We start from the raw sequence: 26,827 nt of genomic DNA, 5'->3' as shown, positions 1-26,827 counted from the left end.
CTTGATAAAGAGCTCCCCCCAACCCGAGCAAACTTGCATCAGTATGCAGAATATAAGGCTTTGTTGCATCTGCAAATCCTAAAACTGGTGCAGTGGTGAGTTTCTGGATCAGAGTATTAAAAGCCTCATCACATTCTGATGTCCATTTTTCAGCAAATGGTCTTCTCAGGTCAACTGCTGAGGTATGTCTGAAGTGCTGTTTAGCAGCCTTTCTGGGTGGAAAATACCCTATGGTAAGGTCATTTAGGGGTCTTGCAATTTTGGCAAAGTCTCGGATAAATCTCCTATAGTACCCTGCAAACCCCAAAAAGGACTTTAGTTCTTTAATGTTTTTAGGTGTTGGCCAGGTTGATCTGTTAGACGCTGCAGTTTTCTCAGGATCTGTCTCGACACCTCTTTCAGAAACTACATGTCCTAGGTACTTCACTGATGTTCTGAAAAACTGACACTTGTCAGGGAAAGTTTAAGTCCATATTCTCTAAGCTTCCCTAGGACACGCATAAGGCATGCTCCTCTAATGTGCTAGAAAAAACAATCAGATCATCCAGAAATACTAAAACTTCTTTAAGGTTGAGGCTGCCCATGCACTTCTCCATTACACGCTGAAAAGTGCTGGGAGCGTTGGTTACACCCTGTGGCATCCGATTAAACTCCCAGAAGCCCATAGGAGTTACAAACGCCGTTTTATACTTGTCCTCCTCCTCAACCTCAACCTGATAGTATCCTGACTTTAAATCCATGACTGAGAACCACTTTGACCCTGTCAATGCCGAAAAAGCCTCCTCAATATTGGGTAAAGCATAGGCGTCTTTGATTGTCTGATTGTTTAACTTACGATAGTCGACACAGAGCCGGATCGCACCATTTTTCTTTTTTACAACCACGATAGGGGATGCAAATGGGCTTTCGGACTCACGGATTATGTTGGCATCACACAGTTCTTTTAAGTGTAACCTGACAGCCTCATAATCTGATGGGTGTATTGGCCTCGGTCTTTGTTTAAAAGGACTAGGATCAGAGAGGCGTATCCTATGTCTTACCGCAGTGGTGTGGCCATAGTCTAAATCATGAGTAGCAAATACATCTGACATCAAACTTAACTTCTTTGTTACCCTTTCTTTCCATTCTTCAGAAAGAGGTGTATCTGTGAAGTCAAGTCTGAGCTGGCTGGCTGTAACAGGTGTGTTAATGTTTTGACATAAGACAGTCTTTTGAGTAAGGTCAGACTGAGAGCTTGACTCGTTTTTTTTCACTGCTGACTTAGGAGCTGAAACTGTCTGAGGCTTATAAAGTTCAGCAACAGTTAACGAAGCAGGTACTGTGATGTCATGTGCTCTTTCATTCTTCACCAAAATAGGGATTTTGAAAGATGTTGTTGATGGGGCTGTCATAACATAGTTGCAGAACACTAAGCCACCAGGTAAGATGGAGTCTGCTTGTTCAACCAATAGGGAAGTGCCTGGGAAAACTTTAATGTTTCTGGCATAACCCATCAAAACAGCCTTTTCTCCTGCAGGCACTTTCTGACTCGTCTTCCTTAGTAACTTTATCTTTCCTACTCTACCACTCACTCGATCTTCTTTGTACATGCCATACAGTTTCCTGATCAGTGGCAGATTTTTACAGTGGACCTGCTGGTTGTGAACACTGGTCTTTTTAGAGGTTGTATAAATGTCATAGAGAACATCTAACACATTTGTTCCAACCAGCACTGGAACTTCTCTGTTCGACCTACAATCTGGCACAATTAAGGCTAAAGTTTGCACTTCTTCAGGTCTCCCCACAATCTCTTCTGGAAAGAAAAGATTTACCTCAATGTACCCCAGATAAGGAACTCTCTGACCACCTGCACCCTGAATATCTAAAAGGTCTCCTAGTGGCTGGATTGGTCGTGAATGCAAGTAGAGCTTATGAAATGTTTCTGAAACAGTTGTCACTTGAGAGCCCGAGTCAAGGAGGCAAATACTTTGAACTCCATCAATAAACATCTTGGCAGTGTTTTTCGATCCTACCAAAGCATCCAAAAGTGCTTCATCTGATGTAGATGTAGGGAACTGACTCATATTGTTGATGGTTGTCGATTTTTGATCATGTTTTACGTCTTGCGTTGATTGTGGAGCCTCCTCTAGTCGGGTATCAGTACGCCCCTCTACTGAAACCCGGTCCAGTTTAAAGCCGTTCCGTATCTTGCTTCCCACTGTCGACGTTTTTCCTTTAGTTCCTTGTACTTTTTATCAACCAATTCTTTGTTTGGAGGATTCTCACATTGTCTTGCAATATGGCCGGTTTCTCCACATTTAAAGCAAAACCAAGCTTTTGGAGCAGGTTGGCATGCTGGCTGTTGCACATGCATTTCCGCTGCTGCCACAGGGGGCAGGTCGACAATTTCAGTTGTTTTCTGTTGTCTTCTCTCCCTCCTCTGAGATCGTTTCTCTGTAAGTTGCATCTGCAGCTCAGCCACTTGTTTTCTTAAGCTTTCTGTCTCTGTGATGTACTTCTGTACAATGTCATGGTCGTGTTTTAGTGGAGGTTCTGGGACAGTCTGAAAATGTAAAGAAGGTTTTACTTTTGAGCTTCCAAAGTGACGCTGCATTCGGTCAATCTTTACTGATCTCCGTTCTTCTTCTGTTCTTAACTGGAGAAGAAGTTCAGAGAAATCTGGAGGGGACTCACTTTTGAATCTCTGCTGAAGAGTTAGAAGCAGAGTCTGATCCCAGCACCCACGAATGAACTGCTTGTACAGTTGTTTGTTTGCATTAACTTCACTCACACCACCTCGCTTGATCGCAGTACTAAGTACTGCCTGCAGTCTTTGCAGATATTCAGAAGCTCTCTCCCCTGCATCCTGGTGAATGCTCAAAAACTTGGCAAATATCTCTTCACCATCATCCACAAGTCCATATGCTGACTGAAGGAGACGGACATATTCTTGTGGATATGAATGAGAGCCAAGCTGTTTCACAATATCCAATGCAGGGGATAGTAAACTTTCCAGAATCATCCTTCTTTGTATGTCAACAGGGAATCCATCTTGAAACATCAGTTCAACATGTAGGAACCAAGTCTCGAAATCTACTTCTCCAGGGGGCTTAGGCACTCGTCCAGAAAAGGAACGGAGTCTCTTTGGAGTCAAACTCGATGAAGAAGCTTCATTTTTGATGACATGCTCAACGATTAAGCGCTGAACATCTTGGGGGTTCAATATATCAGCACTCAGTGAAGCTGTGTTAGTTGGCAAAGCTCGTCTTTTACTTTTCGCACTTTTTTCAGATTGTTTGGAATGTGATGGATTAATGGCATGAGTTGCTTGAGTTTGTCTTTGATGTCCTTTTGATGTGAGGGCAGTGTCAGTGTTGTCTGATTCAGTCTCTTCACTATCAGAACTGGTCGACTCACCAACATCTTGTTCTGAGGCTGTTTCCTCAGCATTCATTTCTGATGGAGACTGAGAAAACACAGGTGAAAGTAAAACTTTCTCTATATCATCAACGCACCACTTTGCAGTTGGATATTTGGCTGTAGCTATTTCACATGGGAAATTTGGCTTAAGATGCTCAACTGCTTCTTCAGCATCCAACTCAATGATGGCTTCGCTTAACCTTAACCTGACTATCTTCACCACTGTGCCATAAGTTTTAAGTACTTCAGTAATGTTTGCATCAGTAGCATCTTCATTTAGGCCAAGAGCTAAGACTGATCTCTTTGCATTCACTCCATACTTTTGCTCAATGTCATAAACAGTTTTCTTATTGACTTCCATTCTTTCTGATATCAGTTTTCTTAAAAGTTACTGTTATGTTAAACTGAGCTGAGATTACTTATAATCCTCCTGGCTGCTGGCTCGCCACAAAATGTTATCATGTAACCACTACTTAATTTAATTAACAATAAATTCAGTAGGAAAGTTACTTTTGTTCTAGGGTCATACAGGAGGATGATAAGCATACACGTTTTAACAACTCAGGTTTATTTTCTTTCTCCACAAAAGAATAATTACCTTAATAAAATTAAGGTATAAAACTTAAATTGTCCACCCTTAAAAATAACTCAAATATTTCAAAAACATTAGGGTAGGTTTTTCTACACTGTAGCTTTAAAGCTCATTTCAACAAAGATATTACATATTTCAATTAGTCCTTCAATATAACGTTCAGTCAGTCAGTTCAGTCAATGTGCACATAAATTGTCCAGTTTGAAAATGTTCATCAAAACAAGTAGTTTGTGGAATAACCAAAAAAAATAAAGGATTGGGGCCCCCCTTTTTTTTTCTTGTTCAATTCTCTTATCTGGTTTCCAAGTAAAATATCCAGCTCCAGTAGCATCAGTCCCTCTGCGTCGTCCCAGGCTTCAGTCCGAGTCACAAAGATGGCGGCGGGACCCTCGTGCTTCTGGAACTCCACTGGCTCGTTCAGATTTCAGTTGTCCAAACAAAAAAACCAACCTGCATGCAGAACGTTAACCGATCATGCAGGTATACGGAAATCAGAGAAATCTTTAAAAAACGCTCAGTAATAAAAAAACTTACTAAACAAACATCACTTCATCATAAACAGTCGCATTTCACAGAGCTATGCTACTTACAGAGCGACACCTAATACTCCGGTTGGTTTTTTTTTTAGTTCTTTCAGTTCGGAAAAAAACTGAGCAACGTTAGCTCCAGCTAAGTAGCCATTTAGCATAAGTAAGCAGCTGAAAATAAAACAACAGACTCACCGGAGAAATCTAAGAACAGACCATACATCATCCAGTTCAAGATAAACAGACTTCTTTCATATCACAACCGCTCTTTTGCATAGTAGCTTCTCTATTCCTGCTGAAACGTGCTTAGTCTGCCATTTCTTTTCTCTTCCTCGCTCTTACTCTTCTTCTCGTACTGACACAGGGGAAATGTGGGTCTAATGCCCCCTACAGGACATTCTAAGAACTACAAAATAACACATTAAACATGCAGACAGTTCAGCATAGTTTATGGGGGTTACATATACAAGAAAATAAATTGTTTTCTTGTCTTGAAACGTTAAATGTACATTAAATTATGGAATCATGTAAATATGTTCTTTAATAAAACACTGTAAAAGTGTGTCTTTTCATCAATGTCAATATAAAAACTATTTACCAGAATAATTTATACCAAATAAAAACATTGCGCTCTCTATTCAGAAATCCCCTAAAACTATTAAATAATCACATCAAACATTGGAAACACTCTCTAGAGCTTTCTTTGATTACCAAATATATAATGTGTGAGAGAGAAAGTGTCAATGATAGGGATTAACTTAAAATACTTTGTAGAATAGCACTTTGTGAAGTTCGGTCCATTTACCTGTGTTAGCTTACTGGCACAAAGGCTACATTCAATATGGCGGATGGTGTGACGTATCATAGCAACGAGCTGACCCACTCCATGCGGCGTCTATGTATTCATGTCTATGAGATTAACTATTAGGTTTTTGAATAATATGGGTTGTTACTATGTAGTTGTACGATGTTTTAAGATCTTGTTCAATGTTCCCCTTTTTAACTTTGAGCCCCAGCCCCTTCAAAGGTCTCTGCACGGCCCTGAGGCAAACCTTCTTTTCTATTTGATTTGATGCAATATTATCAGTGAAAAACATTGTAACAAAGTATTTAATGACATATTTTAGCGGTACTTTTTCCAGATGTTACTATAAAATTTACAGAGAACTTCTGTCATATTTAAACATTTGAAGAGCAAATTGTAATTTCTGAGGGTTTTACATAATAAACATGTAATTTAGATTTTATTTTCAACAGTGAAAGAAAATAAATATATTTGCAGGGGATTTTAATGTTAATGTTTTTAAAATAACTCTTTTTTTATAGCCTTATGTATACTTATATAAAGGGTTAAAATTAAAAATAACAATGATATTTTGTTTAACTGCAATAGAGAAAAATTTTCTACTCTAATTTTTATGTTAAATTTGTGGCAACCAGAAGCTACCATTAGTTCTACTTTTTTTTAAAATATTTTCTTAAAACTTATTTCATTCCACATTTTGACTCTTAAAGTGTTTTTAATTATTGAACTTTACTAAACATGATAATTTCTAAAATATTTTTATATTACGATTTTATTTCTTAATTGTTGTATTATGTGACGTCTGCATGTGATGCTGCATGTTCATTTCTGATGTAAAATAAAGACAAAAATGAAATCATTAAATTACTTCTGGTGTTCCTCTTAATGTGATGTAAAACGATCAGTCAAGAAATGTATTTATTGATTTATTTTTCACTTTTGAGGCAGATAAAGTTTCATTAGAGAGAACAAAGTCAGGTGAGAAAAAACAAAATTATTGTTTTATCCTATTTCTACAAACATGTTGGACAAACAGATCAAGATACAACTATAAAATCATATATGAGAAAAAATTTGATGATAAATATATTTCATGATAGATGATGTTTTATTTAAGCCCAGCAGTTGTTTGTATCCATCCAATGTATTCACACACATCATTTATGTAAACTGGTATTTCACATGCAAAGGGTGTTCCAGCTTTAAGTATCACACCATAAATCATGCCGTTTAGCACCGCTGCTCCACCTGTTTCGCCCTGTAGAAAAATTTATATCAGTATATTTATGTTGTAAAACAGAAAAGTAGTCAAATTTATGTAGAGAGAGATTGAATAAACAAACTTACATAACATGCATCCTTGTTCTGTGCTGAAGCAGAGAATACATGCCCATATTTCATCCGGAGATGGGAAACCTGAACAACTTTCATGTCGACACACTGAAGATGTGTTGGAATAGTAGGATTTTTTACTGTAGATAAACATGAGAATCATTAACATGTTCTTCACACAGAAACAAAGATTTTATTGTCATAACTTGAATATTTCTCTCACATCGCCGATTATTGGGGCCAGTTGTCGTTGCTCCCTCTCCTGCCAGCTGAACAGTGTCACCACTGAAACACAATTAGAATAAAATGTAAAAATACAAGATAACAAGGTAGAAAATTAATTGTTATGAAGAATAATGAAAGAACAGAAAATACATTCATAAAGGACTTCATCCAGTAAAACAATAGTTTCCACCTCCACTCCTCAGTGACGTTATACTTCATCCTTTAAATGTATCTCTGGTCCAACACACCTGAGCTAAATGGATTCTGGTTCTGCTGATGGCCTGATTATCTGGCTCATGTGTGCTGAAGCAGAGGCAGCAGGACTGGAGGAGTGGAGACAGAAAATCTGAAGTCATGTTGTTAATCAGAGAAAGACTTGCATTTTAAGATGATAACTGCAGTCTGGTAGCAGAGCAAGTGGGACATTTGTTACTGGTGTCTGAAGCCTCAGCAACATGAGTCCATGCTCCCGGCCATCCTCAGTATACAGCACAGGATTGTGTGTGACTATGTGATGCTGCTCTTCACCAGTCCGTGGATGAACTTTGACAACTACTACTTCAAGCCTGCAGAAAAGGTTAGATTATAATGAACACAGAAAACCTGATCCAGATAAAACTGTTAATGTCTCTTTCATACCTCCTCACTGACTCGGAGCAGTGAGCTGCAGTCAGGATCCACTTAGGGTGGATCAGAGATCCTCCACATATGGTCTTTCTCTGCCCGGCGGTGATCTCCAGCCGAACATGATAAAGACGCTCCGTGTCAACACAGTCATGACCTCCAATGATTCTCTTCTGTAGAGAAACATCTGAGTTCACTGAAACACCTGAAGAAGAAAAGAAGGGCTTTATTCAAAAATCAGGTGCAAAATATGACTGCTGGAACAAAAAAAGGATAAACAGTTTATAAGCAAAGAAGTTTCAGTCTGAAACAGAATCAGAGGGAAGTTTGAGTTTCAGAAAGCAGCAGCCTCCCTGGAACCAGTGGAAGTGTCTCCAGTGTGACCAGTTTCCCAGTGTGTCCAGTGTTTCTGACTCACCCAGCCCCAGCAGCACCAGAACCTTCAGCAGAGCCATTGCTGGTCCAGCTTCCTGTGAATGTCTGCAGAAATGCAGCAGCTTTTAAACTCTGTTCACAACTTCCTGCTGGAAAGAAAGCCACCAATCACAGGACAGACACCGATCTGTCCAATCACAGGACAGACACCGATCTGTCCAATCACAGGACAGACACCGATCTGTCCAATCACAGGACAGACACCGATCTGTCCAATCACAGGACAGACACCGATCTGTCCAATCACAGGACAGACACCGATCTGTGCTGCCATCTGCATACAGATTAACTTTAACATCTCATCGTTCTAAAGTGATGTGAAAAAAGTTCTTGTTCCGTTGACAGATTATTTCAATAATATCAAAACATTTGCCCTCTTATAACTTAAATAATCAGCCAATAAAACAAGAACTTTTTCTTTTGATTTTCCAAGTTTCTTTTGAACGATGAAATGTTCAAGTTAATTTGTATGCAGATGACAGCTCAGATCAGTGTCTGTCCTGTGATTGGACAGATCAGTGTCTGTTCTGTGATTGGTGGCTTTCTTTCCAGCAGGAAGTTGGAAAGAAAGTTTAAAAGCTGCTGCAGGACTGCAGACATTCACAGGAAGCTGGACCAGCAATGGCTCTGCTAAAGGTTCTGCTGCTGCTGGGGCTGGGTGAGTCAGAAACACTGGACACACTGGGAAACTGGTCAGACTGGAGACACTTCCACTGGTTCCAGGGAGGCTGCTGCTCTCTGTGACTCTCAAACTTCCCTCTGATTCTGTTTCAGACTGAAACTTCTTTGCATATGAACTGTGATGGTTTTTATTCTGTAACTGTTTATCCTTTTTCTGTTCCAGCAACCTGGTCTTTTTCTGTTTGCACTTGGTTTCTGAATAAAGTCCTCCTTTTTCTTCTTCAGGTGTTTCAGTGAACTCAGATGTTTCTCTGCAGAAGAGAATCATTGGAGGTCATGACTGTGATGACTCGGAGCGTCTTTTTTATGTTCGGCTGGAGGCCAAAAATCGTACTCATAAGAGCCTGTGTGGAGGATCTCTGATCCATCCTCAGTGGATCCTGACTTCAGCTCACTGCTGGCAGTCGGAGACAGGGTGGTAGGAAACAGACCTTAACGCAGTTTTATCTGCAGATGATCAGGTTTTCTGTGTGTTCATTATAATCAAATCTTTTCTGCAGGATTATCGAAGCAATGTTAAAAGTTCATCCACAGACTGCAACACAGCAGAATCAGGTAATCCGACAAGCTCCTGTGCTGTATACTGACCAGGGCCAGCAGCATGACATCATGTTGCTGAAGCTTCGGAAACCAGTAACAGATGTCCCACCTGTTAGGCTACCAGACTGCAGTTATCGTCTTAGAAAGTAAGTCTTTCTCTGATCAAAAACATAACTGCTTTCTGTCTCCTGTCATAACGCCTCTGCTTCAGCACACTTGAGTTAGGTAATCATGCCACCAGCAGAACCAGAGCCCGTTAGCATGGCATCATGTTGCTGAAGCTTCAGACACCAGTAACAAATGTCCCTCTTGCTCAGCTACCAGACTGTAGTAATCGTCTTAAAATGTAAGTCTTTCTGTGATTAAAAACATGACTTCAGATTTTCTGTCTCCAGTCCTGCTGCCTCTGCTTCAGCACACCTGAGTCAAATAATCAGGCCACCAGTTTAGCTCAGGTGTGTTGGACCAGAGACTCATGTAAAGAACGCAGTACAACACCACTGAGGACTGGAGGTGGACACTCCTGTGTCAGTTGATGAAGTCCTTCATGGATTTATTTTCTGTTCTTTCTTTGTTCTCATAACAATTAATTTCCTACATTGTTATCTTGGTTCTTTATATTTTATTCTGATTGTATTTTAGAGACGATGTTGTTCAGCTGGCAGGAGAGGGAGCAACGACAACCGGCCCCAATAATGAGCGATGTGAGAGAAAGTTTGAAGTTATGAGAATAAAATCTTTGTTTCGAGTGAAGAACATGTTTATGGTTCTCATGTTTGTTTACAGTACCCAATGCTGCTACTGCAACACATCTTCAGTGTGTCGACATGAAAGTTGATGATGTTTCCGTCTTCGAGCTGACATGTGGGCATGTATTCTATACTGCCTCACCAAACAAGGATATATGCCCTGTAAGTTTGTTTCTTCAATATCTGTCTACAGTGATTGGAAGATTTTTCTGTTTTACAACATCAATAAATATATAGATATGAATTTTTCTTCAGGGTGACTCTGGCTCAGCAGCGGTGGTCAACGGCATGATTTATGGTGTGATGGTTGAAGGTGGACCAGACTATGCATGTGAGACACCAGTTTTCATCATGGATGTGTGTGAATACATGGGGTGGATAAAAACAACAACTGGGCTTAAATAAAACATAAACTATCATGAAATATAATTTTCATCAAATTTCCACTCAGATATAATGTTATAGTTGTATATTGATCAGTTTGTTCCACATATTTGTGGAATTAGGAGAAATTAGTAGTTTTTTTTCCTCACTTGACCTTGATCTATTGGATCTTTCTCTGCCTCAGAAATGAAAAATAAATCAATTAGGGGTGGGTAAAATAATTGAAGAATCGATGCATTGCAATAATTTCATGCAAAATTCATAATCGATTAGGGGGCTCCTCAGAATCGATTCACCTCCTGACACGTAGGGGGCGCTGCGAGTTTGGTTACTGTGCTGAGCACCTGAGTGCATAACAACAGTCATGGCGAGCAGCTGTAGAAAGCTAACTCCGTCAACTTTTAAGTCAGATGTTTGGGCTCATTTTGCTTTCCCGTCTAAATCTGGAACTCCAACAAGTCCAAAAGCAAGGCTGTGCACAAAAATAACTAAATAGAGAATTAAAATACTGCAGTAACATACTCGACAAATCACATTGTTGACTCCAAACAGACACAAATCGACAAATCATTCATCTCTAAACTTCCAAGCTCTGCTCATATTTATAAAATCACAATGTCTGTAGCCGTGTTTATTTGCAAGGGTTTTAAGAATATGCTAAAGATACTGAACCACGATGATGATCAGTGTGGATCAGCTGCTTTTTGAACAAGAATCTCACATTCCCACTTAGTCTGTAACCAGAAATGAAGAACTGTACTATTACAGTACAATTCTTTATTTCTGGATATGTTCAAAAATTAGAGGTTAATCACTACATGTTCAAAAGCTAAGAATGTTTACAAGCACTAATCTTTTTCAGTGCAATTCAGTTGAATACAACCCTATGATTTGTTTTTAAATCTGCACTAATATGCACAGATGTTATTGAAATGCATTTTTATTTATAGGCTATTAGACTTTCAAGAGATAAGCAATGCATAATTTTATTTTACATGCACTTTATTTTTTATTGTTTATTAAGAACATTTTTCTACTTTAAGCACATTGCAGAAAGAAGTTTGTTTCATTGCTCAGAAATGTGATGTTACAGAAGTTTGTATGAAAATAAATATTTTAAAAATGTCACCATTTTCTTAAATCATTTGTGTCTTCACAACTTTAAATCAATATCGAATCGAATCGAATCGCAACAGCAATAATCGAAATCGAATCGAATCGTGAGGTTCCTAACAATACCCAGCCCTAAAATCAATAGATGAATGAAAAAAAAAAATAAATTTCCTGGCTGATCGTCTTCACATTCATGGTTCAGTTTGTTCAGTTGATACCTTCCCTGAACTGAGTCTGAAAATGTGACAAATTTTAAATCACATGAAGAGGAACACCAGAAGTCATTTATTTATTCAGTTTTTGTCTTTTAGAAATTAACATGCAGCATCTAAACTCTTCAGCTCTGGAGTTACTATTCCTGATTTAGTTCTAGAGAACTTTAAACTCCAACAAGTCCAGAGAGCTGTGCACAAAAATAACTAAATAGAAATCACATAATACAATTAACAAATAATTAAATCCTAATAACATACTAATAACAAAAAACATCACATTTTTTATAAAGATACAAAAGGAAATAAAAAAATTTAATAGTTAAAAACAATTTAAAATCTAAATCTGGAATGAAAGAAGTTTGAAGAATATACTTACAAACAGGTTAAGCTAATTAATTACAGCTTCTGGTTGCCACAAATTTAACATAAAAATTATCATAGAAAATGTTCCTCTTTTGCAGTTAAAATGTCATTGTTAATTTTAATTTGACCACTTTTTATAGGCTTACATAAAACTATATAAAAAAAGGCCTCCTCACACGGATAAAAAAAATATTCCAAAATGGCACTAGGGGCATCAAAGATAACAGGGGCAGGGCCTCACTTTGCCAAATAGTGAGGCTTGCCTGGAGTTGTTCAAAACATAAATATTTAGCATAGCTCCTTCTCACTCTTAATTAATGCATAATAAACAGTTATTATTTATCCATAAAGTGTTTATAGTATATTCATAAGCTATTAGCCACATTTAAGGGGAGCATTATTGTGAAGTGGTACCTGTTTGCTTCAAAACCAACAAGGATGAGATATATTGAATCAAATATTAATTTATTATATTTAATTAGATTTTTGAAAGGTTTTCATTTAATTAAAAGTAAACAATAGCTATCCAATAAACTACTAAAGTTAGAGTAAAATAATATTTAGTAAAAAGGCTTTTTAATCACAGAGTGACTGATTATAATCTGACTATTTTTGTTTTTCAGCCCAGTGTCCAATGAAAACAAGAATTGTGCAAAGTCTAGTACTATAAAGACTAAAAAAACAAAATTATGTATGACATTAAAAAATTCAAAGATTTTTTTATTGTTATTTTCATACCACCATGCCCCTAATGGGGTCAGGAGGGTTGCTGGTGCCTTTCTCCAGCAAACGTTTCAGGCGAGAGGTGGGGTCACTCTGGACAGGTTGCCAGTCTGTCGCAAGGCAACAACCATGCACACACACACACACACACACACACACACATGCACACCCCCACACACACTCACACACAGGGAGAATTTAGAGAGACCAATTTACCTGCCAGTCCTGTTTTTGGACTGTGGGAGGAAGCTTCAAACTTTCAGAAAGAGTTGAAACTCAAAAATGTCTGCTGAGTGTGAAGCAGTTGTCCAAATAAATAAATGTCCAAATAAACGTTCAAGTCGCAGCTGCCATAATTAGACATTGCGTCACTTTTTGAGATATTTTTAAATATATTTAAAAATATAATGTGTGCATTTCCTTTGACTATGAAGGGAAAAAATATAATTTGCTGTTGTGTTCTACAGATTGCACGGCCATCTGTTTTGCTCTTGGCAGGGGAGTTTTAGGTAATTATGCTTGGCTTGAATGTCACTTATCGTACAATTCCTGGTGGACACTGCGGGGCTGCCACCTCTCCGTCTCTGATTGTAATCAGAGAAAATTGGACAAAATTAACTTGGGTGAAGATTACACTATTAAGTAAAGCAACTGTTTCCATTTATTTAGCCTCTTCTTTGCTTTGTGGGTTTAACCTGCTTTTATACAGATTCATGATTGCTGGTTGTGTAAGAAACTCAGGTTGATGTTTTTTTCCAGACTTTTACCAGGAGATTTATGAGGATGTTTGTTTATATAACTACTTAAAATCCTGAACCTTAAAGTCAAGACAGTGAGGCTTCTTCATGCTGCAAGTAAACATATTTTCAACTATTAGTTTTTAACTTATTCATTGTAGATATGCTGAAGGTTTCTTAAATAAGTTATTTTAAAATTTTAATTAGCTGCAAAGGTATAAAAAAAATTGTTTCCCTTTTAGTTGTTTAGAAATTCAGTGGACTCTTTGAGATGTGATCTTATCTAAACAATCTGATTGACAAACTTTTTTTTTAGATATCATAAAACCTAAGTGAGGAGATACACAATTATCCTCATCTCATACAAAATCCTGTGAATTATTTTACAATTATTTTGTAATTCCTCCATTTTATGACCTGATCAGATTATTTTCACATAAGAGTTGGCGTCTAAAAATGTCTGCTGAGTGTGAAACGAGACCCGGTTTGAAAAACATGTTAATGTAATTCCTGTTTCATCCAAAATCCCAGTCTGGCGTGGGTCTGTTTTCCTAAAAAAACCCTGAAGCACCATCTGTTTAAGTGATTTAAAGTAGTGACTAATGAAACATCAGTGGCTGGCCTGTTGTGTTTTTATGTTTTAATCATTAGTGGAACTTTAGTTTTGCTAGAAAGATTGCAAATCCTTTTTTATCAAGTACGGTTTAATGTTGGCCCACTGTATTTTTATTATCGCATGCCACAAATTGAACTTTTAGGAGTAATTTTACTTTATTTTTGGTCTTACTTGAGTAATATTAAGAAATATTGCAACTCTTATATAGCTAATTTCTAGATACTCTACCTAATGTGGCCAAAATTATGCAAGACATTGAGACAAACCTAAAGCTAAAAGTTTAAGTTTAAGTTCGTACTTAAACTTAGCTGTTTTAATGTTATAAAGTGGATGCTTAATATTCTATAACAAAAATTTTATTGTTAAAGAAAAGAATGAAATTCTGGTTAGGGTTAGGGATTCAATAAAGCACAAATTGAAGAAGTTTTAGAGAAATTTATCAACTTTAATTTAAGTTTACGTAATCAAAGACAGCACAGTAAACAATGTTTCATGATAAAAGATGATTATTTTGTACGAAGGATTTGGATCCCAGTTATTGGTTGAACCTTTAAAAAAATACAGCAAAATTAGAAATCGCACACACACACACACACACATACTGAAATATTGAAAGTATTAGCAAGGAACACATAAAATGCATATTAGAGAAGGTACATTCTCCTCAACAATGTAGGTCAAACATCTCTATTCACTTATTTATGTTCAAAATATATATTCTAGATTACAATACTCTTTTTTTTCTTTATTTTTGCAGTGTATATGGGGAAATAATTTCTTGGAATGTCAAATGTTTTGCTTTTATCATAGAATAAAAGCAAAATATCAGATTTTTGAGAAGTCTAGTCAGTAAAACATTTTATGTTGTAGTTAGACAGTAAACAGCTCGCTCCGTCTGAGAGTTTGCAGCGGAAATCTGGAAGAAACATCATCTATGCAGACCCTGTCTGGGCCCACCTCCCAAAACTCGCTGTAACCTGAAACCTTTCACTGATGTCAGCCAGTTCAAACCATAAAGTTGATTCATTTAATTATATTCTTTCATCACACAAAGTTTTATTTCTTTCTAATCAGTGTCATCACAACTTCTAAAGATTTCATGTGATTTATGTTAAGCCTGAATTTATAAATAAAAATATAAAATATATGCAAGCTGCGCAAGAAAATAATTATGTAAATTAATTCAATGTGACATCTAAATTACCTGGAGAAATTTAGACCAACTGCTGAAAAGGTATTAAGGAATAAAATGAGCAGAGTTGTTTTATCGGCTGCCCTCTGCTGGTTATTTAGGCACAATTATCTTTGTATGGGAGTTTCTAATTTTCACTACAAAAACCCAGAATCTTACCAAATATTTTTGTCTAGTTTCAGGTGTAGGTTTTTTTTGCACACTTAAAATAAGACAAAACTAACTTACAAGAAGCTTTTCTCCAAAATATATGAGCTTGTTTTAAGTAAATAATACCTGAATATTGATTTTAAAAAGTATTGGTTCCACTGGCAGATTTTTTTCTCTCATATTGTATTATAAGTTTAAGAAAACTACTGGTGGGACAAGGGCATTATTTAAATCACTATTCAAGAATTATTAGCTTAAAACAAGCTCCCATATCTTGTTGTAAATTTCATTGTAAGCTAGTTTTGTATTATTTCAAGTGTACAAAGATATTTTCACTAAAAACTGGACAAAAACACAAGGTAAGATTTTGTGTCTTTGCAATGTTAGTGTAATGTGAATTTATATTTTTAGAAATTTGACACTAAACATATGAATGTATGTAATAATTAAGCAGTTTCCATAATTAATTTTTCAGAGGCTACTTATTTTTGTTAAATTATAACTAAAGTGACTTCACCACAATAAACCAATTCTTACAAATGCAGTTGTTAAAAATTTGATTCTTACTAATTTCTCCGTTTGTTCAGTTTGTTCTACCATGTTATAGAGTGGGGAATAAATACGTTTATCTGCATGGGGCAGAAAGAAACAACCCCACATTCATGATAAAACAAAGCAAAAATATTCTATAACAATTCAAAAATATATTCTCAAATTGTGAGTTCATAGCAAAATAGGTTATCTTCTAACAATTTTATGTGAATTTGTTAGAGTACACTGGATGAACATCAAGTTTACTAGTTTTTTTTAGATGCCAACACAAAATCTTACCAAGTATTTTTTGTCTAATTTATAGTGCAAACATCTTAGTAAACGTGAAATAATAGAAAACTAACTAATTAGTAACTATTCAGCAAAATATAGGAGCTTGTTTTAAATCAATAATTTCTTAATATTGATGAAAAAGTTCTAGTACAATTTATTTCACAATCATTGGGCGTTCCGCCGTTACCTAGCAACCCCTGCCAAGCCCAGCCCGTTACCTAGCAACCCAGTATTAGTTTCATTGGCAGATTATTTCTCTTTTATTATGGGTAAAATGTCTAGTTATAAGTTAAATAATTTGGCAATAGAACAGGTACTCTTTCTGCAATGTTAACAAATTATTGACTTAAAATTAGCTCCTATCACTTACTTATTTGTAAGTTAGTTTCATCTTATTTCAAGTGTATTAAGATATTTGCACTAGAAACTAGACCAAACATATTCTGTAAGATTTTTTTTTTTGCAGTAAAAGGATATTTTTGCAAAGTTCCTGGCATTTTGTTTAGTTAAATCTCCTGCTGAGCTAAACCCATTTGAGCCCCATTCTTTTGTTAAGAAGGTTAAATCATTTCGTAACTAAGCAGCAGTCTCACTTTTGTTCTCCTAAAATCCAAACTCTCCAACATAATCACTCTGAAACTCTAAATACTCAACTGAACTCCCAATTTAAAATGTTTTTCAAGAGAAGTAGGCTAAATGCTTTTTAAAAATGGCTGTTCAAATTTTGTTAAATCAAATGTCTGCTGTCACATTTGAAAGGAAAAATTCTGGATCTCTTGTCAAGAAGAAAAATTCACTTGACTTAGTTTGACTTTTCCAGCATTTTTTAAGTAAAATATTACAAACAGAAACGCATGGTATATTGAAAGCCTTTTTCTAAATGTAGCACTGGTCCGTGAGGTTTTCGCTTGTAGTACTTCGGCTTCACCACAGGGTGGGGATATATTCAAAAATATGAATCTTCATCTCCACAATTCGATGAAAATATGAAAGATCCTGAATTTCAAACATTTACACACCTGTAAGTGTATTTGATCCATTTCGCTCTTATTCAGACATTAATAAATGATTTAGATAATAGCAGCACAGCAGCAGATCTGAACTGAACACAAGTTTCACAGACATTTTCACACAACTGAACGTTAATAAACCACCAGAGCCTAAGTGGAGGCCTGAACACTTTACATCTTAAAAAAATTGGAAATTGGGACATTTTGGATTTTCACAAAATCCATAAAATATAACATACTATTACAAATTTCACATCAAATTTGTTCTATTTGAGTACAAGTTTTCTACCAGAGAACAATATAATAACCAGATAACACTGGATATATTTCCTTTTGTTGAGCCACATTCTATTTTTAATACTCAGATGTACTAACATGTTTAATATTTATAAAATATTGGAAGGACATTAGAGAAAATTTTTTCTCTTTTCAAGAGACGCAGATAAAGTAAGGCTCACGCCTTACCTTTCCTACAAATGTTTTTGCCTTTATTTGAACCAGATCATACAATGTGCAGTGTGGAGTTCCACAGGGTTATGTTTTGATTCTTGTTTTATTTGCTTCCTCTAGTGAATATTAAGATTTTTTTTATCACAATTATGAAGCTGGTGTTCAGTTATAATAATTTTTGTGTCAAAGCTCAGATTTTAACTCTCAAACTTAAAATCCAAGTTATAAAACACCCATTAAAAATGCAGCCAGTGTGGAAGCATTAAAATACTAGTAAATGCTTTTTAAAATTGTTTTAGCATAATCTCAAAATAAAACCTTTTAAGCTAGACTTAAATTTCTATCATACTTTGTGATAGAAAAGTCAGCGTTTTTGTTTTCATCTTAATGAATTTCAAATGACTTTATTGTAAAGCGCTTTCATACATTCTGTCTTATTTCATAGAGGTAAAAAAAATTGTGACTTTACTTTTTAACTTTGAGTAAGTAAGTATATAAGTAACATAAGTGTTTTCTAATTATTTAATTGAATGTGTAATAAATGCTAGGTTATATGTAATGAACACAAATGAAGAACAATTTGTTAAAAAAGTTTCAATTGTTTTGTGGGCAGATTGTTTTTTCTTCAGCTTCTCAGACTAAATTTAATAACATGATAAACATTAAAGTGCATCATAAAGTGAAGCAGCCACGGCAGAGGCGTCAGGTTCTCTGAGTGTTTAGTTGAAAGCAGATGGCTTGACAAGTTATGAGTCTCCCTGAACAGCTGTTCACTCACTAAACACAGAATTATAAACTTGTGAAGCCAGCACTCACTCAAAGCGTGTCTGAAATAGTTGCATGCATGAGTTTAAAGGCTTGTCTGTGACTCTGCACATAACTGACTGGCTAAATATAAAATAAATGGCGTATCGGTTTTCTGCATACCACTAGAGCTTTATGTTGCCATGTGTGCAGTTTTTAAATACCTGATGGATATGGAAACTCAAAGCCATAACAAAAGTTTTATTGTTATTTCTCATTAATGTGTATGTACACTAGCTCTATGTCAACACACAACAACTAACCTGAAGCAAAAACTGTTTTAAAAATCAATATAATGAATATAAAAGCTGGACTGTTTGCTGAATCTTTGATTCCTTTTGGTCATAGCAGATCCTGGATGTTTGGAAACCAGGGCAAATCCCCTTTATCTCTCTATGTATTTGTTATTCTATTTTTTAATCCTCTCATTTTTAAGATTCCTTAATTTGTTGACTTAATATTCTGGGTTGGTGGGTGTGTGGGTTGGGTTATTACGGTTTTTTTTTATGTGAACCGTGGCTGTTTTACTTTTCAAGCAATATAAAAGGCGGTTGGGCAGATGGAATCTGGAACATGTTTGCAGCTGTGATTTCACATGGATTCAACAGATGAAGATGATGTAGTAGATCCCAGTGTTTTCAGCATACACTGACTGGTCTTAGCAGACTGATCAACATTTAGTATGTAAATGTATCCTGATGTCTGTCCTGCTGCTTTGTTGATAATTTGTTGAAAACAATAAATATATATCTTAAAAAAAGAAACCTGTTGTTTATGTACCAGCTTTTTCATTAGTTACCAATGTAGCACAGACATAATGCTTTCTAGTGCAGAAATACCCTTCATGCATTTTACAGTAAGTAGGTTTGTTAAATCACTTCTTAGGAAAGCAATCCTCTCAAATTGTCCTAAATCCATCCTTGAATTTGATTGTAGAATATCTAAGAATAAAATATTTGACTGATTTGCTTTCTTTTTCCTTTAATTTCCCAAAAACCACTTTGAATTATCTTGTGTATGAGTGATGCCATATACAGTAAATAAATCTGCCTTGCCTTGGGAACTCTGAGTTGTATGTAATTCAAGTGTATTTGCACTAGAAACTACACAAAAATACATGTGTTTTTGCAGTGTGCATCCATTTTGTTGGATATTATTAAACAGGTAGCCAGATGGGTAATAGAACATAAACCCTCTTTCAATTTTAGGTTTAGGTTTCTAGGATGTAAACCAGACAACAAACTTCACAAAATCACTAATCATTAAACATAGATAAAGCCAAAGTAGAGGCATTGTGTAGGAGAACAACCTTTAGCACCAACAGCCTTAAGCAGCTGCTTTGGCTCAGTCAACATTGCTTTATTGCTTGAAATATGCAGTTTGGGCAAAACTTCAGCTGTCAGACAGATGACTGTACATGAATTAAGAATGGGGTGACGTACTCCATTTTCTAGTTTTAGTGAGAACGTGAGCAGCGGCTTTCTGGATTAGCCATCTGATTGACTTTTTATGAAGACACTTGGATGAGTTTCTCAAGATATTGGGACATCAGTTTTGTTTACTTGAAATGTTATTTGGGTGATAGAAGACTGACTTTGGAATTGTCTTTATGTGTCTGTGAAAGTTCACTAAACCCAGATTTGATCACGAGTTTCTAGTTGTAATAGAACTAGAAACTCATTTAATCAGTTGTTTTGTTTATGTTTAGCTGAAGAATGTTATAGTTTATCCATGCATTGATTTATTCTATGCATCTACTCAGCTGAAACATAGATTCATTTTATAGTGGTTTACAACTTTGTATTACTTCTCTTTGTTTTGCCACTGTAATGTAATGGTTTTTTGTTGTTTATTTTTATATTCTTATATCATGTAAAGCACTTTAAACTGTTTTGCTGCTGCAATGTACAACAGAAAAAAACTCAACTTGACTTAAACCCCTGGGAAAGATTTGTTTTTCTTTTACCACAACAAAGCAATAACCCTAGTGGAGAGGGTGGTATAATCCATAGCTTGTTTAGTTCTTGTATTATGTCTGGAAGAAAAGAGAAACACATGCAGGTTACGCAACTCGGTGGCTAGCAGCCAGAGTGTTGATACCCTTGTGGCTTTGGAGAGTGTGGCGGTGTTTCCTGCTTTCTGACCAATCATTTCAAACAAAAACATACGGGGATAAGCGGGGTGGCGCTGTTCCCGCAAACAACACACAGTGAGTGTGAACGTGGCCTCTCTCTCTCACACACACACAAGCAAGACAAAGCAGGGAAAACACGACGATTCTCCACGCTTCAGCAAACGGTAAGTTTATTCTCACGTCTGTGTCACCGGTCGCAGCTAGCTTAGCTGTCCCGGTAGCATTTTTCCAGATGTTGGGTGTTTTTTGTCTAAAACACCCAAATAGGTTGGCTTGAATCCCATGTGTATATGCGTATTCTAGTTATCTCGTGTATCTTGGTTCTAGCGAGCGTTAAACACAGTGACAAGCTTCGTATTTTTGTTGTAAACGTCTTCAAACTAGGTCTATGGGTGTGTAGAATGAAATGGTGTGCCGAGCATTCTGGGCAACAGGTGATCCGTGTTTCCAGGCATAGAACGTGAGTGGCAGTAGCTTTAGCCAATCAGCGGAAAGAGATGGGATCCCAGGAGCCAATAAGATTTGTCCGCAGTGCCGGTGTGGGTGTTGCCCCAGTCGGACAGGATACACAAGCAGTAGCAGCGGTGTCATCAGCCATAGATCCACACAGGGCGCGGAGGAGAAGCAGCTAGCCAGGGAGGGTGGTGCTTTGCTGTTGTTAGGAGGATTTTTTTTCCGCCTTCGTTGCTGGGAAAATAAGAGGAAGTACGCCGTGAACTGGATTTCAGATCGAGTAGACGACAGAAGAAATCACATCTCAGCTTGGAGAGGATTAGACTTAATATTTTAACCACAGAGGACTCTCTCACTGAGAGGTAAGGGAGTGCTACATCAAAATAAAATGCTTTTTTTGTGTGTGTAAATTTCCTGTAAACCGTGGTGTGTTGGGTGAAAATGTAACTAATTACACCCAGATTTATTTTGCAAATTGTACGGTATATTTCCTGAGAAAATGCAGCTGGTAGATTCATAGTTTTACCTTAAATATAGTGTTGCAAAGACAAAGTAAAGCAAATGAAAGCTTTATGTCATTCTACTACGAATAATCTTTGTTACAGCATTCCAGACAGTCAGGGGAATTACAAATTTGGAAGAAAATCTTACAAGCTATAGTTTTATTTTTTTTAAAAGCACTTGTGTAATATTTGTCCTGATTACAAATTTTTAAAAAATACATGACTTAATTATTTAAAACCACTAGTTTTAAAAAGGCCTATATTGGAGAAAAAAATGCAATACACTATAAATGTGCAGTTTCATAAAATGATATGTCACTCATACTGATTTTGGTTTGATCAGGGCTCATAGTAGGCCATTTTTAACAAGAGTTGTCTAATCACAATTATTAGAAATGGGCTGCCATTTCTGAAAGTAATGGTGAATTAAATAAAATTATATGTGACATTTCTGCATTGGAATAAAGGGATATGCAATCTTTAAGTAGAAATGAAGTGGCTTGTTTAGGATACAACTTAAAGGGTGGAGAAGGGTGTTAGCAGATTTTTCTAGCATGAGTAATACAACAACATTTTCTTTCCAACATTTCTGTATCCACTATATATTTCTTTTAGTTGGAGGAAATGCCTGAAAAATTCAGGTACAACAAGACCAAAAGTATGAAATGGTAAAATCTCTATGGTCAATCTTAGATTTAATCATTTGGCTTTTCTTTAAAAAAATTGTTGGTTTTTGCTTTGTATCAGGCTCAGTGCTGCCCCCAACAGGTTATTTGTATAAATTTAACACCATTCTTCTGTTTTAGTTGCAAATCCACCAATGCAGCTCAATTGATCAAATTTCACCACTTTACACTAGTAGTGGGTGCTAATTTCCACCATTATTCCTGATATGGCTACTCAAAATAGCATCTGACTCAAATATCTTCTGATCTTAAAATGCTACATTGTAGCCAAGTGAAATTTTAGCGACGTTACCAAAAAATAAAATAAGTTGATAAGAGTAGAAATAAAATCCTTCATTTATACCTGTAATTATCTGCAGTTATTATGATATTTCAAAATGTGGGCACCCTTTCATGCTAGTAAAAGTAATTTTGAGCAATTATAAAAATGTGAGTCATGTTTTTGAAAACAAACTCCCGTTTCAGAAGCCATCAATGGGGCAATAATCCTGTATTTCCTTTTGATGGCTTTGAAAAGACATTTAATGAGAAGTTTGTAAGTGATTAGTTTGTAAATAAAGTAGACGTGTACCAATTTTGTAAAAGTCTGGTCTGTTTATGCCAATTTCTCTTATTTTTTCACCATTATTCTAAATTTCTACTTTAGAATAATGGTAGAATAATTTCTACTACTATAAAATGTGCTTATAGTAAAGAATAAGTTCTTGACCAGTCAAACCACCTACATCTGTCTGTGCATATAATATAGTTAATTTTATGGATATTTTTGCCCAAAATGTTTGATTTCAAATCACTTCTCACATCATATTTGCTTCATCTGAATAATTTTTTTAGCACTTTACTGACAGTGAATCAAGATACTTCTGAGTCTTTTCCTCAGTTGAAACTTCACCACCAAAGAGTGTTGTTTTGTGGTGTGAATTATTGGTCCCATTTATAAAGCTTAATTTTGTAAAATCCAGCGTCTCTGATGAAGTCATGCTTGCTCGACTAGACATGTTTAGGTTTCCTGGCAAACTAACTACATTTACCATGAGAGTTCAGTGAAACTCTGCAGGTTTTACATTGAGGATGTTTTTGGATCCAACATGCTTTCTTATTGAACACTTTGAATCAAACAGCCGGTTAGCTTTAAATGTAATCGTTTTCCAAGTAAAAACAAAGATTCTGTGGTATTTCTGCTCAGAAATTATTAAAGAAGAGTGGGAGTTTTGAGGGAGGGGCTTCTAAACACTTAAAAAAGTTTAACATAAATAATATGATGAAAGAAATTATTGCAAATCAGTGTACATAAATATTCTGAAAGTATCTTGCCCGTCAAAGAAATACTGAGACTTTTTTATTTTGTCTGATAAATTAAAACTTTTTTCTTTTTTTTTTTTTGAGGGGGGTTATTTTTTGCTCCTGTCATCCATGTAAATGACTAAGTAAATCTGGGTCATCTTGGCATAGAGGCAGGCCTGTCGTAACACATTTAGTTGAATGGTAAATTGTCTCAGATATTATCAAGATAAACAATAAAAGTGTTGCTTTTAGACCATTTTCAATGGCATAATAACGCAAGAACACATTTTTATAAAACACTAGACTTTAAATTCTAATGAACATTTATTACTGGAACTGAAAGACATTTTAAATATCCAAAATAAATAAACAAAGCAACAGAAACGATAAACAAAATAAATTATGAAGTGTCTGTAAACAAAATTGTCCTTCAAAAAATGGCTAGTTGAGACCAAAATACCAGATTGAAAACTTTTGTCATCCAGTTTTTGGTAAAAAGAGAAAAATTATAAATCACGTAAAAGGAAATTATGGAGCTCATTTTAATTTATCATGAATTGAGCTGATTTATTGCTTATTGCGACAGGTGTACAAGGAGATCCGTCCATTATTGTGGCTCTGACCACAAGCTGGAAAACCAAAATCTGATCTTAATCACACAGAGATTAACTGTGATTTAACCTTTATTCCTCTGGTTAATGTCGGATCCGATGCCTTCAGTTTGGTTAGACTAAGAATAGAAAAGCAACATCTTTACCTTTTGAATTCTGTCTTTTGCACCAAAGTAACAGAGAATTTAATTTCAGGTAATTCCTGCTGCCTTTTCGGACTAAAAGCGCCAGTGAGGATTACTTCCGGAACGCCTTTCGTGAACCTCGTTGGTTTCCTGTTCCTCCCAATGTGGAACGATGGGGAATGGACTGTCTGAACAGCCTAAGTTTTCCTCCAACATGTCGTTCTTCCAGTCCTTTCACATCGCCATTCTTGGACTAGACTCTGCTGGAAAGACGACGGTGTTGTACAGACTGCAGTTCAATGAGTTTGTGAACACGGTGCCGACCAAAGGCTTCAACTCGGAGAAGGTGAAAGTGTCCCTGGGCAGAAACCGGACTGTCACCTTCCACTTCTGGGACGTTGGGGGTCAGGAGAAGCTCCGCCCCCTGTGGAAGTCGTACACGCGATGCACGGACGGCATCATATTCGTAGTGGACTCTGCAGATGCGGAGCGCATGGAGGAGGCCAAGACCGAGCTGCATAAGATTGCCAAGAGTTCGGAGAACCAGGGTGTCCCGGTGCTGGTGGTGGCCAACAAGCAGGACTTGAGGGTGTCACTGGCGCAGGTGGAGATCGAGAAGCTGCTGGCGCTGAAGGAGCTGGGCCCCGCCACACCCTGGCACCTGCAGGCCTGCTGCGCCATCATTGGGGACGGACTCCGAGATGGCCTTGACGAACTCTACAAGATGATCCAGAAGAGGAGAAAAATGCTTCGCCAGCAGAAGAAGAAGAGATAAACTCAAACACTGCAAAAACGCCAAATCTTACAAAGTATTTTCTTGTCTAGTTTCTAGTGCAAATATCTGAGTGCATTTGAATTAAGACACTGCTAACGTAAAAATAACTTACCAGGAGATACAAAAGCTTGTTTTTAGTAAATAATTTCTTGATTTTGACGAAAAAAATACTAGCTCCATTGGCAGATTGTTTCACTTGTAACATGGGGAAATTGTCCTGTTACAAGTGACAATTTCCCCAATTGTCACTTTTTCTAATTGGGGAATTGGGTAGTAAATTTACTGCCAAATGGAAACTGGCAGTAAACTTAATGTCAGTTTCCATTGATGGTAAATTCATTTACTAATGGAACTAGACCTTTTTCACCAATATTAAGGAATTATTAACTTAAAACAAGGTCCTGTGTCTTGCTGAAAAGATACTTGCATGATGGTTTAGTTTTATTTCAAGTGTAATAAGATATTTGCACTACAAAGTAGATCAAAACTGCCCAGTCTGATTTGGTGTTTTTTCAGGGTAACAAAATTAGATTATTATTATTTTTTTTTCTCATGCTGTTATATTATGAAGGAACTATTTCCCCCCCCCAAGTGGATTTCCAGTTTCACTGCAGGTTCATATTCACTGGGCTGAGTTTTATTAGTCCAAAGGTTTTAGGATTCCCGGCCGTGGTCGGACGTCAACGCTGTTGACCAGGAAGTGAAGGTGAAGAATAACAGTAGGAGGAGGTGAAGGTTTCAGACATGTGTAGATGTGTTTTATAGCGGAACTACGCAGCACTGAGGGTTTTGGGGTCTGGAAAGGTGATTGAAAATGCTTAAAGGATGCTACGTGATTTCAAGCGGCTGGTTTTCACCCAATATTACCAAAAACAATTAAAGGCTTTGACTTGTTGAAGGGGGGGGGGGGGGGGGGGTAGAAAAAGAGGTTGCACATGAGAGGCAGTTGTATTTAATTGGTTCAAATGTTCTTATATCTTGTACATTTTTTTTTCCACACTGGATTTTTGTTTTTGTTGTTTTGTAAAGGAAAAGTATTATGAATTATTACAGTATCATCTGATTGTTTGCTGTCTATCTAGATTTTTTAAAATGCACTTTAGATCTTCACCTTTTCTGGAGTTTACAGATTAAAAACGGATCATATTGTGTTTCGACTTTTATAGATATTTGAACAGAAAATGCTAATGTACAGTTCTTTTTTTCACACTGGCTGACATCAGAAGATATACAAGCATTATGTTTTGCTAAATAAAGTATGTTTGAAACAATGCTGGAGTGGTTGGTGATACTGTAATTCAAGATTCAGGACCTTGGAATGTGTTGCCAGGGAAAAAATGAAAAGAGGAGCAACTAAACCAGTCCTTGCAGAGGAGCGGCTGACGTTGCAGGACAAGTTGTTCTGCGGCTCATTCACGTGACACTTCAAAACAAAATTCATGTTCAGTCAAGCTATAACCTCTAATTTTCACTTCGCTAACTTGCCTTTGGTTTCATTTTATGCAGTCTGTACACTAATTCCACTGACAGATGAACACATGCAAAAACTGAGGGTGTGTTTTAATGACTGCAGGAAGATTACACCATGTCTACCTGCAGGTTTTCAGTTCAAAAACATCACAAAAACGTCTGTGGATGAGCCTTCAAATTAGCCATAACACAAAGTAAAGACGTGTCAAGCTATGGTGGATACAAAGTCTACACCTTAAATAACCAAACTTGTGAAAAGCCTTTTCCCCTCCTTGCCTTTAGGGGCGCTACACCA

General features: G+C 36.5%; 4 protein-coding genes across 5 annotated transcripts; 2 read left to right on the top strand and 2 right to left on the bottom strand.

Annotated features, from left to right (window-relative positions):
• Window positions 1-1,119: 1,119 nt before the first annotated feature.
• Window positions 1,120-4,949, bottom strand: LOC122831804 (paraneoplastic antigen Ma3 homolog). Its single transcript, XM_044118287.1, has 2 exons — window positions 4,714-4,949; window positions 1,120-4,441 (listed from the first exon to the last, which is right to left on the bottom strand). The coding sequence occupies exon 2, from the start codon at window positions 3,758-3,760 to the stop codon at window positions 2,150-2,152; it is 1,611 nt and encodes a 536-aa protein (XP_043974222.1). The 5' UTR covers window positions 3,761-4,441; window positions 4,714-4,949; the 3' UTR covers window positions 1,120-2,149.
• Window positions 4,950-6,236: 1,287 nt separating this feature from the next.
• On the bottom strand, window positions 6,237-7,981 carry LOC122831803 (anionic trypsin-1-like). Its single transcript, XM_044118286.1, has 6 exons — window positions 7,923-7,981; window positions 7,520-7,709; window positions 7,261-7,446; window positions 6,879-6,940; window positions 6,671-6,795; window positions 6,237-6,581 (listed from the first exon to the last, which is right to left on the bottom strand). Exons 1-6 carry the CDS (start codon window positions 7,957-7,959, stop codon window positions 6,432-6,434), a joined length of 750 nt encoding a protein of 249 aa, XP_043974221.1. The 5' UTR covers window positions 7,960-7,981; the 3' UTR covers window positions 6,237-6,431.
• Window positions 7,982-8,560: 579 nt separating this feature from the next.
• Window positions 8,561-10,726, top strand: LOC122831802 (anionic trypsin-1-like). The gene is made up of 6 exons (XM_044118285.1): window positions 8,561-8,597; window positions 8,846-9,038; window positions 9,121-9,306; window positions 9,803-9,864; window positions 9,947-10,071; window positions 10,165-10,726. The coding sequence occupies exons 1-6, from the start codon at window positions 8,561-8,563 to the stop codon at window positions 10,312-10,314; spliced, it is 753 nt and encodes a 250-aa protein (XP_043974220.1). The 3' UTR covers window positions 10,315-10,726.
• Window positions 10,727-20,477: 9,751 nt separating this feature from the next.
• On the top strand, window positions 20,478-26,333 carry arl4aa (ADP-ribosylation factor-like 4aa). 2 transcript variants are annotated; one of them, XM_044118284.1, is made up of 2 exons: window positions 20,478-20,789; window positions 24,358-26,333. In XM_044118284.1, the coding sequence occupies exon 2, from the start codon at window positions 24,460-24,462 to the stop codon at window positions 25,060-25,062; it is 603 nt and encodes a 200-aa protein (XP_043974219.1). In that variant the 5' UTR covers window positions 20,478-20,789; window positions 24,358-24,459; the 3' UTR covers window positions 25,063-26,333. The 2 variants fall into 2 exon arrangements, with proteins under 2 accessions (XP_043974219.1, XP_043974218.1); XM_044118283.1 differs by lacking the exon at window positions 20,478-20,789 and adding an exon at window positions 21,046-21,440.
• Window positions 26,334-26,827: the final 494 nt, after the last annotated feature.

Source organism: Gambusia affinis, linkage group LG05, assembly GCF_019740435.1.
Source record: "Gambusia affinis linkage group LG05, SWU_Gaff_1.0, whole genome shotgun sequence".
Taxonomy (NCBI): Eukaryota; Metazoa; Chordata; class Actinopteri; order Cyprinodontiformes; family Poeciliidae; genus Gambusia; species Gambusia affinis.
This window is presented reverse-complemented; position numbering and strand designations above follow the sequence as displayed.